This window comes from Balaenoptera physalus (assembly GCF_965194825.1).
Source record: "Balaenoptera physalus genome assembly, chromosome: 3".
NCBI classification, from domain to species: domain Eukaryota; kingdom Metazoa; phylum Chordata; class Mammalia; order Artiodactyla; family Balaenopteridae; genus Balaenoptera; species Balaenoptera physalus.
Genome location: NC_138890.1, coordinates 101,233,764 through 101,250,929, shown reverse-complemented (window position 1 = coordinate 101,250,929; position 17,166 = coordinate 101,233,764). Strand labels below are relative to the sequence as shown.

The following is a 17,166-nucleotide window of genomic DNA, read 5'->3' as shown; positions in this document are numbered from 1 at the left end:
GTACCAACCAAATATCATTTTTTAAAGTGATGTTTTTTCAATCTATTTTTGTTAAAATGGTACTCTTCTAAAAAGAGACTTCATAATTCAGCTGTGATTTGACCAGCTACATAGTCACGAAACAGAAAAATATTTAGTCTGAGTGTGAAGAATAGGAACTTGAAATAAAATTATAAGGTAAAGGAGGAAGATATAAAACTTAGGCTACCAACAGGAGAAAAGACAAGGGCTTAGCATAAATGTCTCCTTGCATCTTTCTAGCAATTTCTGACTATGTGACTTGGGCACACTGCTCCCTCTCTGGGCCTCAGTTTTCTTATCTACAGTTTCCAGACAGTACACCAGGCCCCCATGTACTAAGAGCACTGCTCTGAGTGTGTGTGAGGGGGTTGGTCAGGGGGGTGTGTTGGGGGTCTGAATGGAAAAAAAGTATATACCATAAACAAAGAAGATTTAATCCACTTAAGATAGCTATTACTAAACTTACTTTTTAAATCAAAGTTTTGGGGAACAAGTAGAATTCCACAACTAAAACAAACAAACTTTGAAAAGCACTAGCGTTAATGCTCCCCAACATAGCTTCTGAGTAACTTGCTGTTCTGGTTAAAGTGTCCTTCCTCTGTATAGCAAAGTTCTCCAAGTACGGTCCACAGAGCAGTGGCGACAGTGTCACCCAAGGAACTTGTTAGAAATTCAGATTCTTTAGCCCCATCCCAGACCAACGGAATCATCAACTCTGGATGCGGGGCCCACTGCTCTGGTTTAACCAGCCCTCCCTGGAGAGGGCTCTGATGCGTACTCAAGTATGAGACCACCAGCCCCCGCCCCTGCTTTAAAAGTTCTAAGGTGCATGCACACTGGTCTTCTCCTATGTTCTAATAACTAGTATTAATTACTATAATTGTAGACATCATCCACTCTCTGGCATGGATACTATATATGCTAATTAAAGTCCTTCTTTAGTTCTGCTTCCTAATTTACTGATGAGGAAAGCACATTGGTCTGGATATTTGGAACATTTAAAGAGAGAAATAGGAGGCCATTGAAAAATTATGTGGTTTGTTTAATTTATTATTTCCTTTGTTAATGATTTTTCTAATAGGATGTATCTAAACAATTAACTGAATAATTGATAATCGGTCAACCAAGAATTACTTATTGAGCACCTAAAGGGCAAGGAGTGTTAAATACATCCAAGAAATCCCTCAATAAAATTAACATATTACAGTTGGTACTTAGTCATCTAAGGTAATGTTTTCAACTATGTCCTTGTTGAAACAGGAGGGAAAGAAAAAAGAAGGGAAGAATAAAAAGGAAAAGCAACCCAGCTTCGAAGCAAAGAGCCAACTCCACAAAAGCAAGAAGTACTCTTTGAACTTTTAAAGCAGGAATTCCCCAGTTTTAATGGGCAATTTGTTGAAATCGCCAGGCCTGATCCTCCAGGATATGATTCAGTTCTTGTGGGCAGAGATGCACGTGTTTCTCCAACATGTGCCCCATGTGGTTCTCATGCACATTGAAGTTTGAGATCCACTCTCATAAGGAATATTCATCCAAGTTCAGATTTAATAAAGAATATCAAGATACCAGGTAATAATATAAATTTCAAAGTCTCAGGTAATTAGTCAAAGACATGTATCTTTAGTAAGATTTTAGAATTAGTGAGCTGGCATTTTAAACAGAATATTAGCTTATGTACATTATTCCTTGAAAACGAATTCAAGATTTCAATCCCTTTTCATATACATAAAAGACGTTAGGATAGGGAATGGTTTTCAGAAGCGTAAGTCAGCCATGAGAGTTCACAGCTCATGCAAGCTCAGAAAACATAAGCAAACTGGTTGAACTTACTTGTGCATTTTGGTAATGAGCATTCTGAAGCTCTGCTCTGCAGAAGCCCAGGACAGGAAAAGCAGTCCTGCCGCATGTCTGGATGGAAATGAATGATCAGAGCTGTATGGGAAATCTTTGGGCAACTATCAACACCTCATGTCAATCAGAGTTTAGCATCACTCTTTAAAAAATATTTGAAAAAAATATGTATTTGCTTCTCAAGTCACTGTCAGAAAATGTCTCCTAGCACAATGAAGACAAATGCCAATGCCACGATAGTTTCCACCCTCTTCTTTAGTAACATAATGCTGCAGTGGTCAAGAAAATAAAGTACAGAGATTATATGGTGATGGATCCTGTTTGAGTGGTTTCAGGTTTTTATTAGTAGGTGTAGCAGAGAAAAGAAACAGAGCAAGAGAAATCATGGAAAGAATCATTTTCCCAAGTCTGTTGCTCCAAAATTTTTGGAGACTGTTTCCAATGTCAAAAAAGTGATAAGGCTCCAGAAGAATAAATGTTGCATGGACAGGCAATAACTATAATCATGTTAACTGCATCCCACATGTGAATCTTTTGTAACTTTTAAAGAGATATTTCTAAAGTAACAGAGAAATTTTGCCCCACACAATATTTACCTTTGTTGCCTTTGCTACTAAAAAAATAACCCTAAGTTCCCTTCACTACTAAGACCAAGAGCAGCAAGAGATGGATAAAAAAGATACAGATGAACAGGAAACAATGGAAGGAAATTATCATGGTGGAGCTAAACGTCTGTATTAAAACACTTCTAGAGCAGCTAGACAAAGTTTCCAAACAACAGAATTATGAGAGTCATCAGCTTTACTAACATCAACAAGGAGGACTGAATTAGGCCAGTCTGAAAAATGGGTTAGATCACACAAAGAAGTAAACATGTATTGAGCAGCTATTATGTGCTGGAGTTTTCATAATCTAGTGTTTTTCATGACAAGTATTTTTAAGGTACAGAAACTGAGGCACAGAGAAGATAAATACCCTACTTAACACCAAATGGCTAGAGATTGGCAAGTCTGAGATTTGAATCTGGAATTGCTGATAACTAACTGATGATTTTCCCCACTACACCTCAATTTGTGGACAGAGCCTAAGAAGTTCAATCCCCAAAATGCATTTAATTTGTACAGGATTTGTTGAAATACTTTGATTTATGTTTAGATGAAATATATCCCTGGGTATAGATTATTAAGAAAGGCTAATCAAGGGCTTAAAGGAAGAAAAAGTTTTCGAGTGGTAGTAACTCTAGCATATATTGTTAAGCAAAACATATGAGAGTTAACTGTACTCCATAACAAACTGTAGTCTCATTAAAAAGGTGAAGTTGTAGAATCTTTCATACAAATTAAGAACACTTCTACGTTCCAGTTCTCGTTAATAAAGTTTACTAATTGCATTTCTTAAAAACTGGATCACTAATGATAAATTCCTATTATTCTAGATCCTGATTAAAACAGAGAACAAAACCAAAAAAGTCTGTTTAGACTTAACGTGTGGCTAAAGGAACACTCAGTCATACCAATCTTCTCCCTGTTGTGTGCAAATAATCCTTGGCTTTTGTTATCTTGGATTTTTTTTTTTTTTAACCTGTGTACAACCTAATCCTTCCAAATGAGACCTAGACACTATGAAACTGGAGTGAAAGACATTGCTTGTGTCTTTACAATGGCTGTGTGTGGAGGCAGCCCTTTCCTCTATCTTCAGCACAGAGGTGCACATGCTTTTATTTAATCAAATGATCCACAGACACTACAAAGAAGAGATAATGACAGCCTGGAATGACTGTTTTGTGCTGCAAAGCTTGGAGCGTGGAGCAATTATTAGCTCAATCCCAGGCACAGGCATGTTCTATCTTTCCCTTTTCCTGCTGAGTTTATTCCAGTGAATTGCACCTGGATGATAAGTCCAACAAGTAGATTTGTTCTACAGCCCATCCATCCGCTCAAAGCAGGATTGCCTTTACAGAAAACCCTCCCAGTGCTTTGTCCAGCCTAGTTTGAAGTGTCTCATCTAATAATAAAGCTTCGATCCCTTTTTTTCTTAGAAGATGATTCACCGGCGCTATAATCCTTAGAGAAATTCTCCAGGTTTTTATCTGTAAACTTTCTTTCCTATTTCTACTGCTTCTTGATACAATTTACGTTGTCAGGAAGGTATTTATGTTTACTTCAGATGTTCTAACTACCCTCTCTAAACTTAACTGTGGCCAGACAAAAGCTCTTAAGCTTTTACTATATTTGCTCAAAATATATACTAATAGAAAAGCACCATATAACTTGTAACCTTGTTGGTTTGCTGAAGTAATCTATAGGTTTCTACCAATGGTATGGTAAAGAAACAATGAGTCCTGTGTTTGACTTACAGAGACATTTTTCGAGACTTTAAATTAAAAGTTAATTTTTTTTCCTGAGGGTCTTACTTTCATATCTATTGATAGAAATAATACCTGAACTTTTCTTGGGTGTATGTCATATACAGTTGAGTTGTTCAGAATGCAAGCACTTCCGCACAGGATCACATTCTTGTTTTACAAAGGCAATATCTCTTCTCCTTGGTCTGCAGGGTCTTCCTTTAACCATACTTCTGTTTGATCCTACCATAAGGTAGTGCTCTCACATAACTCTGGATTGTTCTGTATTCTATGCACTCCTTTTCACCCATTTCATATTACGATCCATTCTCCATTTTTTTGTATGAGGTATCTTGGCATAGCCCAGCCTTCTCCATTTAAACAATATTAAAATCTCTCTTTAATTCACTACAATGCTCTCATAAGATGGATTGTTCAATTAGCTCTCAGTCATCAGAATCTAAATGTCTAGTCAATGGAGATAACTGAGAAGAAACTTAAATGTACTAAATATTTGAAAGAACTGCACTGAATTACCATCCTTTAATGGGAAGTTAAAAGTCTTTAATGAAATTCTGACTTAGAGTAATCCAATTGGCTTCACATATTTTTATTACTCTCATGAGAAACATGATAACTGCCATAACCACTGCTTAATGTTTTGTGTCCTGAGATACCATGTTTTGATAAATTATAAATGGCATGCTTTTGGAAAGATTAGAATATCCCTTTATCACTTTTCTTTCCTTTATTCTGCTCTCAAGAAAATTAAGATACAGCAAGTAGCACTGACATTTGCTGAGCAAGTTCTCACCAGGTTTAGTTTCACTCAGTGTAACTCAGCTACTGTCTCCTGGACACATGTATTAATCCTTATAAATAAGCTGTTAAATTTTTCTTTCAAATCACATTCTGTTTAATTCACGAAGCGCACATACTCTCTTCATGTAAGATTTTATCTGAGCTGTTAGGTTTTCTGCATATCTGAAAATGTTATGGGAAACCTCTTTTCATATACATCTCCTCTAAAAGTTCATCAGAATACAAACATTGCTGGGGCAAAGGTCAATGAGGCTGGTTATCAGAGTGACCTTTGAATGTGAATATGAAAGATCACACTGATCTAAAGCAGACTTGGTCACTGATTTTCTGATTTTGTAAAATGGAACCTAAAATACAGCAACATCACAGCCCTGAAACACATCCACTCATTGGTGGCTTAAGGAGCTGCGGAGGAGAGGGTCACATAACGCAAGAAGAATTTGAAAGGCCGTCAATGAAGACTAACTAAGGGGCAGCTCTACTTATATATCACACCTCTATTCATCAACCCCAAAAGGAACTCGAGTGCTTTAAGTCTTCACCAAAACATTTATTTCTATGACATTCAGAAAGAGAAATATTGGTCCTGATCATACCATTTAGCTACTCCAGGGCAATGGCATCACTTCTCTGGGCCTTAGTTTCCTCATTGTTAAAATAAATGACCCCGAAAGGTTCTGCTTTTATGACTCCATTTGTTTGTCACTCAATATATGCTCAGAAGAAAGACAATAGATCACTGTATTTCAGATACAAAAAAAGCTATCTTTTAAATGTGCGTATTTGATATTCTAAAATAAGACAGTTTAAGAGATTGAGAAAGGTTAGTAAAGAATATTTAAGGATGGATACAACCAAATGGGAAGTACTGATAAGTGGAAGACTAATTTGGAAGTAGAAAGTGAAAAGAAGAGGCTGAAAAAATCATTTGAAAGGAAAATCCTTGAACAGTAGTGTTTATGGAGTTGGTCCTGGTGGCAAGTCTTCAAAATGATCATGCTGCATATTTGTTGCATGCAGAACAAACACAACACAGAACACCCCTGAATTCTACTTTGTTGGCATATGAATTCACCGTAATTGTGGGTCTTAAGAAAACAGAGAAAAAATTTTCCCAAAAGCCATTTTCCATTTAAAGTAATGGAACAATTCTAAAGCAGTCACTCTGTGTGTTCATGGATAATGCATGAACATATAAGAGGAAATACTATTTTATCAACAATACAGAATAACATCAGTGATGGCAGCCATCAGTAGACTGAAAGGAAATGAAGAGGCTATAATAATTAAAATGAGCTCACACAAACACAAGACTGCAAAAAAAAAAAAAATGTGTGTGGAGGAGGCAGAAGATAAAGAGATGTGGGTTTACTTGCTCACTGGTCAAGTCGATGCATGACTTAATCTAGTACCTGCCAGTCTGCTTATGAGACGCTGCAACAATCTTAAAATTCTAAAAGGAGAAATGTAGTTTTCAGTCATGAGCAGCTTAAGAGCCAAGAAAAGAAAATGGCAAAGTTCTATGAGTGTAGCATTTTCATTGCAGTATCTATTGCTAGGTAATCATGTGCCAAGTGTGAACATTCAAAGAAAGAGGGAAACTTTTGAAGGCACAGCAGTGAGTGCATTAGTAATAAGTCACACCTCGCACAATGCAGAATTAAAGCAGAGGAAAAGGATGACAGAGCTCATTTTGTTTAAGTCATGAAAGCGTAAATAACATTAAATTGCAATGGCATTGAAAACAAGTTCTCTGTGGAATTTTCTTTCTTTTTTTTTTTTTATTCAAAGCAAAAGCAGAGTTGCTGTTTTCTAATTCATAGGATTTTTTTTTTTCAAAGAAAAAACACTATCTAGTATGTATATAGTACAAGATCACCGTAATAGAAGTAAATGTTTCCCAGATAGATGGAACAGATTTTACAAGAAGGGAAAAAGAACCTTTATGGACCCTCTAGACAGTGCCATCATATTCCTGAAAGATCTGTGGGCCTCTAATTGTTAAGAATCTGGGATAAATTTGGGCCCACAAGGAACTGACTTCAAAGCAATATGTTAAATACATGAAGTTCTTAGTTTTTACAAATGAAGAATGAGTCACCTAAATTCAGAGTTAATAAAGAAGACAAATGAATACATCTCTCTGAGAACCTATTTTAAAAAGGGAATTTCTTAATTCACATTTAACTCTCAAAATAACTATTCAGAACCAAAAGTCAAGAACATTAATATAAAGGATTTAGACATTACCCTCCAAAAGAAAGACTTCACAGAGAAATAAGATCCAACCACTTCGTTTTCTGAGAGTTCCTAAAAATAAACAAATATTTAGCTAAATTTTGAGGTGTTCTGAGAATACTTGATTGGCTCAGCAAAATTAAGACAAGTAAAAACCCTAAAATTATATATGCTAAAGACACTTTGGATGTTTATAAACTGTAAGTTTTTTTCTTTTGAATAAAGTTTTTTTATTTCAATTAAAGTTTGTCTTATTCATATCTGATACAATGGTAGTAAAGTTTAGAGAGGATTATTTCTGTAATTTTAAAAGAATATACTTACCTCTTTATTAGTTGTTGATTAATATATCTGAGTCTAACATTTTGTTTTAAAAAGTAGAACTGTTTAAACATATTTTAAAATTCTGAAATAAACCAGATAATATCCATTCCTTTTAACAAAAAAATTTAATACCACAGACCTTCAGAGCATTTTCAAAGATAGCAGAAATCTTATTTATAAACATGTACCTAGTCAAATTTGGCTTAATTCCTTACTAAAAACTTCCTAGTTTTATGATATAACATTTAATATATATGATATAAATTACTTAGTTAACTGAAGCTCCCCCAAAATAATTTTAAAAATAAACGAATACTAAGAAAAGGTGGCTATTTAGTTGGAAACAAAGCAATGGATTCATATTGGACATTTTATTACTTAATCCTCAGACTTTTATAAAGTGAAACCAGTTTGCCTTTAGGAAATCAAAAGCACAGTTACTCACTTTTAAAGAGAACATTTAAATTACATGCATCCTTTAAACTTTCATGTTTTGCATCCTGTCTCTGGGTGCTAGTTATGGTAAAATTATGGGAAACTGATGACAGTTATGAGAAAGCATCAGCCTTTGACACTGTGATGTAGAGGAAGCCGTTTTGTAATTTATTTGATTATTCCATGATTTTGTGTTAGCAACTAAGATGGTTGCTAACACAACCATCTAAGATGGTCCAGCACCTCTCATGATACCTAATTATGCATAGTAGGTGCTCAATAAATATTTGATTGACTGTTAGTCACATGGAATTTCATTTGCTTAAGGATATATATTTCTTTCAAAGTGATCCTTCCAAAAATCATATCAGAAAATAATAACGAACCAAAGTACTTTAGCGTGTGCAGCAATTTGAGTAATTTAAGTTTAGCTAGAATTATATCAGAGATCATCTATGCAATCTACCTGTGCTTTTTACATGAAATCTATTTCTTAATGAAACTAATTACATTTTCCTAAGTTACTTGTATACAGTTCGGTCAGGTAGCAAACTAATGTCAGGGTCATCAGGAAAAAGTCTTGAGTTTAAGACACGGTTTTACCATCACTACAGAGTTATAATTCATTTACCCTTACAGGTATGGTTCTCATCTGCCACACTTAGCACACTGTCGTATCAGTTTCTGAAAAGAAAATTCTAAAAAAATACACTTACATTTGGACGTGAGGGCACAAACCTTAGATGGAATGATTGCAGTTTTTTTGATGTTATGCTACTGTTTAACTCAAAGAAACCTTATTCTAGTTTTTGGAAAAGATGCAGCTTTTCCTATTCTACTGCCAATTCTCTTCTTACCTTGATTCCCAGTTCTCTTTTAATTAAGCAGCATGCTTAGCAAAATGTGGATAAATTTTAAAGTATCATATGAAAGAAATTATTTCTCGAAGCTCCTTACACAAATAATTTCCCCAGAGTCAATAACACAAGCTATTTAGCTAACATTGAGTTTTTTCTCAATGTTTCTCGATTGCAAAATGTATTAAATCAATGTGAAAGTCTTGGCTCTAGACTTGACAGTTACAACAACTAAGACAACCATTTAGCATTTAAAAATATTGTTACTTCATTTAAAGTTTAGGTGGTCTAAGGTGATCTAATACTGAAATTGCACCAACTCCATACTTTCCATTCTTCCTCAGATGAACACCGAGGGCAATGATCTAATTATGTGATTAGTATGCAAAGAGCAAAATGAGATTGATGAATTGGTGGCGGAGAGGGGAGATTTTAATGATCAAGATTTAGAACTTACATTTCTCTGTTAAAATTTGAGAAACAAAAATACCAGTCACATTTGGATCCACTGAAGTCCCCAGGCTGTGCTTTTCATGCCATGTTTAACTACTTCTGTCATTATTAACTAAAATTTATATTTCATTTTACAACCCACATTGTCATGTAAATTTAGGTCTTTATTTCAAATGAAAGAAGTTAATTTTCCTGTGGACCCTTATGGCATTTATAGCTCTGATAAATATAAAATTCACAGCAAACTAGCCAAGGCCTTCTTTGCACTAGAGTTTCTAATAATAACAATAACAGAAAACAATAATAATGAAACACCTGGAATTACGATAATGAGTTCTAAACAAAAGTGGTGATTTTAATATGGAGGGCAAGAAAAGCAGAATAAACTCTTCAAGAATCCCAGGGAAGACTTGTCCTAAATTATAATTATAGATATTTAGTTACATTTCAGTCTCCATCAAGACAAGAGGTTGGTAAGTGAGGGAAAGTGCCATTTTAAAAGTGCTAAAATTATAAAGTAACAACAAATGGAAACAGAACAAAAGCCAGAGGTATCAAGTTGATGAAGGAAAATAATTGAAGTTATTCTGAATGATGAATTGTTCAACTATTTCTGCTGAGGTTTTGAATTTATTAAGTAGCAAGATCCATTGGTAATATTGTTTTTAAATCTATTTTTTGCCTCAAAAAACCAACACATACTAAGAAAATTTCTCCTCAAAGATCAAAAATCCTACTGTGAATCTAAGAGTTAATGAGATTTTAAATTAAAAAATCTAGAACATGTATTCTTTTTCTCAGAGAAATAAAACTAAAGGACAGTTCATTTTTCCCCATAACAAATGAATATGATGCTATTTTTCACCCTTCTATGTAAAATAAATCGCAGAATCTTCAATGTCTTTGCCATCAGACAAACAAGGATAGCCACTGAACTTTTACTGAAGGTGGTATCTTTTGTTAGCCTTAATATGTACAGGCCTTTAAACCCATTGTGTGTTATTTTAATTAAGCAGTTCTATGACACTCAAGACATTCACAATAGATTGGAAATTGTGAAGCCTGAGATTCCAATGTCAAAGTCAAGCCAGGTAGTAGTATTATTACACAGCATGTTTTTATAGGTGCATAATTTCCTTTTATCAATACCTCTTTGGGCATTTAAGAGGTAAAAAATGAATAAATTCTTAAGTAAATAATTTTCATAGACTTTCCTGGTCAGACTGCAATCTAGCTATCAAAGCTGTGGCTCTCGGATGCCTCCGTCAAGTTGACTAAGCCTATCGATGTGTCATTGAAAACAGGGACGTGAAGTAAGTAGAACTGCACACCGAAACACAATTTTCTGGTTCCTCAAATAGATGTTCATATCATTTATACTCATTAAACATAAATATAATCCCCCTGCAACTCCCACTGTCCTTTTAAATATTGTTGAAGGGAGAGAGGCAAGGTCAGCTCCCCAGAGGACCCACCCTGTAGCTGAAGCCTGGCCTTGCTTTGTCTTTTATTTTTTTTTTGGAAATTTTACCTTAAGTGTTTCATATGTGTGTGTATGTTTGTAGATATGTATATATAAATACATGCATATGTGTGTATATATTGCTGTCAACCAGGGCTTGTCAACCAGTCCTTACAAAATTATGATTTAATTTCATTGTAAACATTTAGGGGGCTTTAAAACCAATAAATCTCCTCCCGGTCACACCCAATTTAACATATATATACACATACATATGTGTATCTAACATATATACATATATGTGTTAAATATATCTGATATACATTGTATGTATATACATATATACCTTTGAATTAAAAGGCCATGTAATCTGTGAACGAACCCTTAGCTCCATCATCCTGGAGTCAAGTTATATTAGTTCCCTTCCCTCTGATCAGCCCAGAAAGGGTCTTGGGAAACCATCAGCTGACTTGGTAGCACACGTTAGCAATGTGAAGGCCAGTCTATGACCCCACAATTAAACATCTTAGAGCTAGCACGCAGGCATTATGGAATCCATCTTCTGCTTGAGATTACATTTTGTCCTTTCACTTTGTGCCAACTCATCCAGAGTCTCTCCCCAAAGGACCCACAACATTTTAAAAATTCAACATGAGTGGTCAAATAAATGTAATGCCATTGTTACAGAAATCCCTGTAGTTATGAATTACAATACATAAAAATGTATGATATCTTATACCTATGGGAAAACCCTGTCAAAACAGCAAGAAAAAATCATCTCAATATAAAATTTAATTATGGCTCCATGTATTTTGAGGGGATAATCAAATATTTACTGACATTAAGCTATCTCTATTTTAAATAAACTTACTACAAATTTTAGGAGTGTAATTAATTGAGGTAAAAATACAGTCCTTTATAATGCAAATGCTCATGCTATTAGCCCTTTGTTTACTGCAGCATTGTGGACTCTTAGAAGCCTTAATTATGAGGTTGACTTTATAGCATTTCCAAATAACAGAAATTTGGGAGGACAAAATTAATAGTAAGAATTTTAAAAAGAATTTTATATTTCCTTCAAAAACATGTAAGCAACTAATTTTTTCAAATACATAGGCATAATCATTTGAAATGAGACATCAAAGAAAAGCCATTTTGGTCATTCACAGTTGAGAAAGTCAATGACCAATAAAGTTTTCATTTTTTGCAATTTTTTAAAGATCATCATCTATGTATTATCAGGATATGAGGTCTTTGTAGGAAGGACATGATAACTGTTAAATAATGACTTTTTTCCCCACTATGTCTGACTGTGTGAGACACTTAAAAATGTGTTAATCTGTTTCTCTACCGTTCCTTAAATTAAAGCACTTAGAGGTTTTCACTGATGCATTTTTAATGTGTCATCCAAGGTGTCAGGTTTAACTACGCCCTGCAGACTTACAGTGTTGAGAGTGTGCTCTAGTTTAAATTAACAATATCCTTGCCAAAAGTCTTATTATAAATTGCCTCATTCAACCAGTGAATAAAGTGTTTTATAGTTCATTAAAATTATGCTAAGTGATTAAAATAAAATCTTTATAAAAAAGATACATTACTAAAAAAATAAGCCATCAAGTAACAGAAGATATGCTAATGAGACATCATCACATAGTCATATTATATTATTCAAAGGATGAACTCTCTTTAAAACAGTTTTCAACTGTTATTGTTGAGAACAGAAATTGCAATGTGTATGTCTTTATATTATTACAATGGTTACTTCTCATAGAATTAAAGTGATTTATTGAAAGCACATAAATTTATTATCATACCCACTGATAAACACATTCTTCTATGTTAAAACACACACAGTGTAGTATAAAATCCTTTCTGCTTGCCATCTGATAGAGGCAATTATTTCATTATTTATTTTCCATTTTTTGTTTGACCCCCCCACAGAATTTATTCACAAAATTCATATACACCTTCTCTTCTAAGCTCATGAAACTTTCTTGTTGAATAATTTAGCCTTATAATAAATTATCAATGATAAGCTTCTTCTAAAGAATAAAATATTACAATAACTCAAAGCATCACCATTTCTCTGCCAAAATGCATTTTGTCACCTAAGTATAATACTTTGACCAGGATAATTATCCAGTTGCTCAAGTTTATGGAGACATCAATCCCTTTCTTCTTAAAATAACATTTTTCTACAACAGCTGAGTGTGGGCAGAATTAGAAATGTGCACAATGGAAAGTGTGCTTGTGGAAAACCAGAATGAATGTTTTAAAGGATGCTACTATCCCCAGAAGAGGAAACGCTACGGAATTCATAATTATTTACTGGCCAACATACCATTTAAATATAGCATGTACTTTATACATTCTTCCTTTTCAGGGGTAAGTTAAGTGTATCTTTTTCCTACTCATTATTAGGTGGTGACACATTTACTCCAAATAATATCTAAGTCTGTCCTGAACAGCAATTACTCCTCAAGTCGGCTCTTCACCTCTCTTGTTTTCATTAGTAAATACAACCCCACATTATGTGATTGCCACAGATTAGATTTCCATAGCAGAAAAAATCTGCTATGGGCAAGACAATGAAAATGAAAAGCAGATATTTAAGTATTGGGAAATTCCATGAGCTGATGAACTTGTATACAGGGGAGATGTGCATATTAAAAGCTAACAATGTCAATTCAGCACTTCCCCGCTCCATGGTTATATCACTTCTGAAAAAAACAAGAAAGCAAAGAAAAACTCCATACTGGAGAGAATTATCTGACAACACTATCTGACTCTATTGAAGTCTTTGCCACAAAGTGTATAATTCTCAGATCTCACCTTCACCATGGGTTCTCACAGACAGGCAGCATACCGAAGCCCTGCTATAAAAAAGCAGACCTCATTCCCAGAAACCAAGATTCCAAAAAAGAAAATGACCTATTTATATGAAAACTTCACCTTTGACTTTGAGCATAGTTCTATCAAATGTAAAATACTTGTATTTAAGTGTCATGCAAATAAATTATATCCTCTTTCCAAAAATAAAAGAGGAAAAATCTTTACTCACACAAGAATCTTTAAGGGGAAGGCTGAAATCATTAGAAAAGGGATGCATTTCCACAACACAGTAACATAGTGACACACGCAACTACACGGTACAGTCATTTATCCCTTAGTTTCTCAGGAGGCACAATTTACTTGAACATTGTCCTGCCTCCTTCAATCCCTGGAGGAAGAATTGGGGAAGCCGTCTCATTGTGTGTGAAGGATGGCGGACTAGGTGGTAATTGAAATTTCAAACTTTCCCTGGATTTTGAATTTAACACTCTGCTCTTGTAACACTAATATGGATGAATATGGCACATGCTTTAGGGGACAGTGACAAACTGAATGAATTATTAGGTATTCAGTATGTTCTCAATGGAAAAAAAAAACAAATGATTTTCTTCTACACAGCATTCAATATCCCCATTAAATTTTATAAAACTGAAAATCCCTTAGGCTAAAAACCCAAAAGCCATATTACCATGTACACTAAAAATAATCTCCCAATGAGTGCAGTTAGACACAGGGAATTCTGTGTCATCAACGGCCAGCTAGGAAATTCACCAGTTTGAATGTACAATTGGATTATTAGTAATTAAAAACTCTAAGAAGTTTAGATATAAAAATAGTAAAGAGTAGATGTTTATTATTTATTTTTATTTTTTTTGTAGATCAAAGGAAAAGACATGGATTTATGTTGACTTAACTGATCCTTAAAATTAAATTTAAATATAAATTAAATGAACTATTTAAAGAAGAATCTTTATGTTTGTTCTTTTATCTTACAATAAAATGGATTATTCCCACTAATTAATACTAAAAACTATATAATATCCTGTTCTAGCATTACATCTTAACTACAACTGGAAGAGAGATATTGCTACATATTAATGGGTTACAATGTTTTTACATAGATATAGTATAAGATAGACACAGAATGAAGAAAGCCAAATTACCTGAATTTTTAAACATATATACTTTTAATATAACACTAATTCTGAAGTACAATTACAAAGAAAAAAGTGTATTACAAATATGAACAGTGCAAACATTTCTTTAAGATTGTTGAAATTTTATTTTGGCCTGTAGAAAACATAGTGAACACTAAGTCAGAAATATTCAGCAATTTTCCTTAATAAATGTTTTTCATTTTATTAAAATGATAAAGGTGATTTTTAATGTGGACCTGACCTTTTTATGATCCAAATTATCTTTTGGTCATTAATTCTATAATAACTGGGAAGAAAGTTTTTACAGTAAGAAATACTTGTTAAAGCAATTAAGACATTACCATAAATAAAAAATCATTTTGATATAAGTATTGTCTTAATTCACAATAATGAAAGTGACAAAATCAAAGAAAAATTTAAGTAATACATTTCAATAAATTTTTAAGCATGATTCAATCAGAATGGAAGAAAAAAGATTGCCATGTTCCAGGGTCTAAGAAAATGAATCACTATTCAAAAGGGATACCAACTTTTAAAAATAGAAATTTGAGCAAAAAAGATTTTTACAAATAAAATCCCTTTGATTTATTCCAAGGAGTAGTCATACAAAAGTCAGTTTCATCTTGATATTTATTTGTGTCCAAGAGTGGTACCACCACTGAACAAATTAGAAGCTTAGTTTATATCTTATATATTTTACAAGTTATAAGAAGAGCCAGAGCTTGGTAAGTTATAGGATCCATAAACTCCTCTCACTCCCAAGAGCTATTTATTTCTTGAAGTGAGAAGAGGCAATGACGGAAAATTGTTCTCATGATACACTCCAAAGATGTAGCAATAAAGGGATTTTTGAGTTTAGAAAATCTTAGACTCAGTTTTCAGTGAACAGAAACAGTAAATTACATGGATCTTCCTTCTCTCTGGAGTTGTCCCTACCCTAGTGCCATTATTTTATACCTGATCTGGAGCAAAGGCATTTTCTAGACCCTGTGGTACAGAGGACAGAAACCAGATGTTGCGAATGATGCTGAGAAGTGACCAGAGATTAGCAAGAGGATGATTTGGATGTGATTGATCAGTGTGATTTCTATTTACTTAAAAAGCATCACATGGTTTGCTTAAAGTTTATGGGGGAAAAAAAAACAATTGAAGAGTGATGAAATCCTGAGGTATAGTTTAAAGAGGTATGAGAGAGATTGGGAAAGCAGCTGATAGTTCTTCTCAACAAGAAAAGCTGAAAGATCACATGCTAAGCATTACCTTACTTGATCTTTTCCAACTCTTCCTCATTAGCATTGTCTGTAAATGAAATAAAGCATTTTCATTATCTTATCACTCAAGTACAGGACAGGGCAGCCAATTGTTTTCTGGAGGAAGCTTGACATTTAAACAGCAAACAGTTTCCAGCAACAATTATACAAGACAAAAATTGTTTTTCATGTACACGCAGCTAGAAGAAGCACCTTTAACATTCAAGCAGTCTTTCTGGTGAGAGTTCATTTCCTTTATTCTTTTGTACAAAGAGATGGGACAGTATATTTTAAATAGAATGGAAAATTTGAAATATCTTATTGATAGGAAAAAAACACACTAAGTCTCCCAATTAGCAATTGTTCCTTTTGGTGATGGAGGCTGATGACGTACCATGACTTTACCAGGTGTATAATAATTTTTCTCTTCAAACTCATTCAAAGTCTGTTGCACTGGCAGCATCTTAGAATTGTCTCTGCTTCCAGTTAATCTTTAATTACATCAGGGTTTACAAACGCTTTCGACTGAGAAAAAGTGCTGCATATCGTGATGGCTATTAGTGGATCTTCCTGCTAAATGTTTAGCCATGATATATCCTTTAAACTAGTCTTTTCGTGTCATAGTAAGAGATATTTATGACTTCAAGTTTTAATAAGGTTGATGGAGATTTGTGATGAGTGCCCAAGATCACTGGTCTCTTGTATAAAGTAACTCATAAAAATCCAATGACTTTTAATTTCCTCTCCAGTTTTAAAAAAATTCTCAATGAACACTGAGGTATTAACTTCCTGATAACCTCTTTACCCTCTCTTAGCTTTATCATTACTTTTAAGGCAGATGAGGGAATATTTGGAGCAAAGAATACAGCTTATAGAAATGCTTGCCATATTTATATATCAAGGAAGTACACTCATGCCTTTAAGAACTCTATCTCCTTCAGCAAAATTCACTATCAAGCAAGACCATTTCAGAAACCACTCATAAATTACAAAAATACAAAAAAGGAAAGATTTTAATATGAGTAAGTCATTTAATAGGCAACCTTTGGCCTAAACCAAGACAAAGGAATTATGTAGATGTTCTACAAGGGGAAATGAGAAATATCATAAAATTGTCAAG

At 33.9% G+C, this 17,166-nt stretch overlaps 1 protein-coding gene across 19 annotated transcripts in view; it reads right to left on the bottom strand.

Annotated features, from left to right (window-relative positions):
- MCTP1 (multiple C2 and transmembrane domain containing 1) overlaps window positions 1-17,166 on the bottom strand; it is a gene marked incomplete at its 3' end in the record, with an annotated part of 550,519 nt that overhangs the window by 220,041 nt on the left and 313,312 nt on the right. For 10 of the 19 annotated variants that reach the window (XR_014262452.1, XM_082458039.1, XM_082458052.1 and 7 more), the window contains 3 exons: window positions 16,057-16,095; window positions 7,289-7,348; window positions 1,852-1,929 (listed from right to left, as the gene is read on the bottom strand). The exons of 2 other annotated variants lie outside the window; for them this stretch is intronic. Coding sequence is in view for 16 of the 17 variants with exons in the window: in XM_082458039.1 (XP_082314165.1) it covers window positions 1,852-1,929; window positions 7,289-7,348; window positions 16,057-16,095 (177 nt within the window). The remainder of the gene's footprint in view (window positions 1-1,851; window positions 1,930-7,288; window positions 7,349-16,056; window positions 16,096-17,166) is intronic. 7 more of the 19 variants (XM_082458054.1, XM_082458055.1, XM_082458046.1 and 4 more) reach the window with 2 other exon arrangements.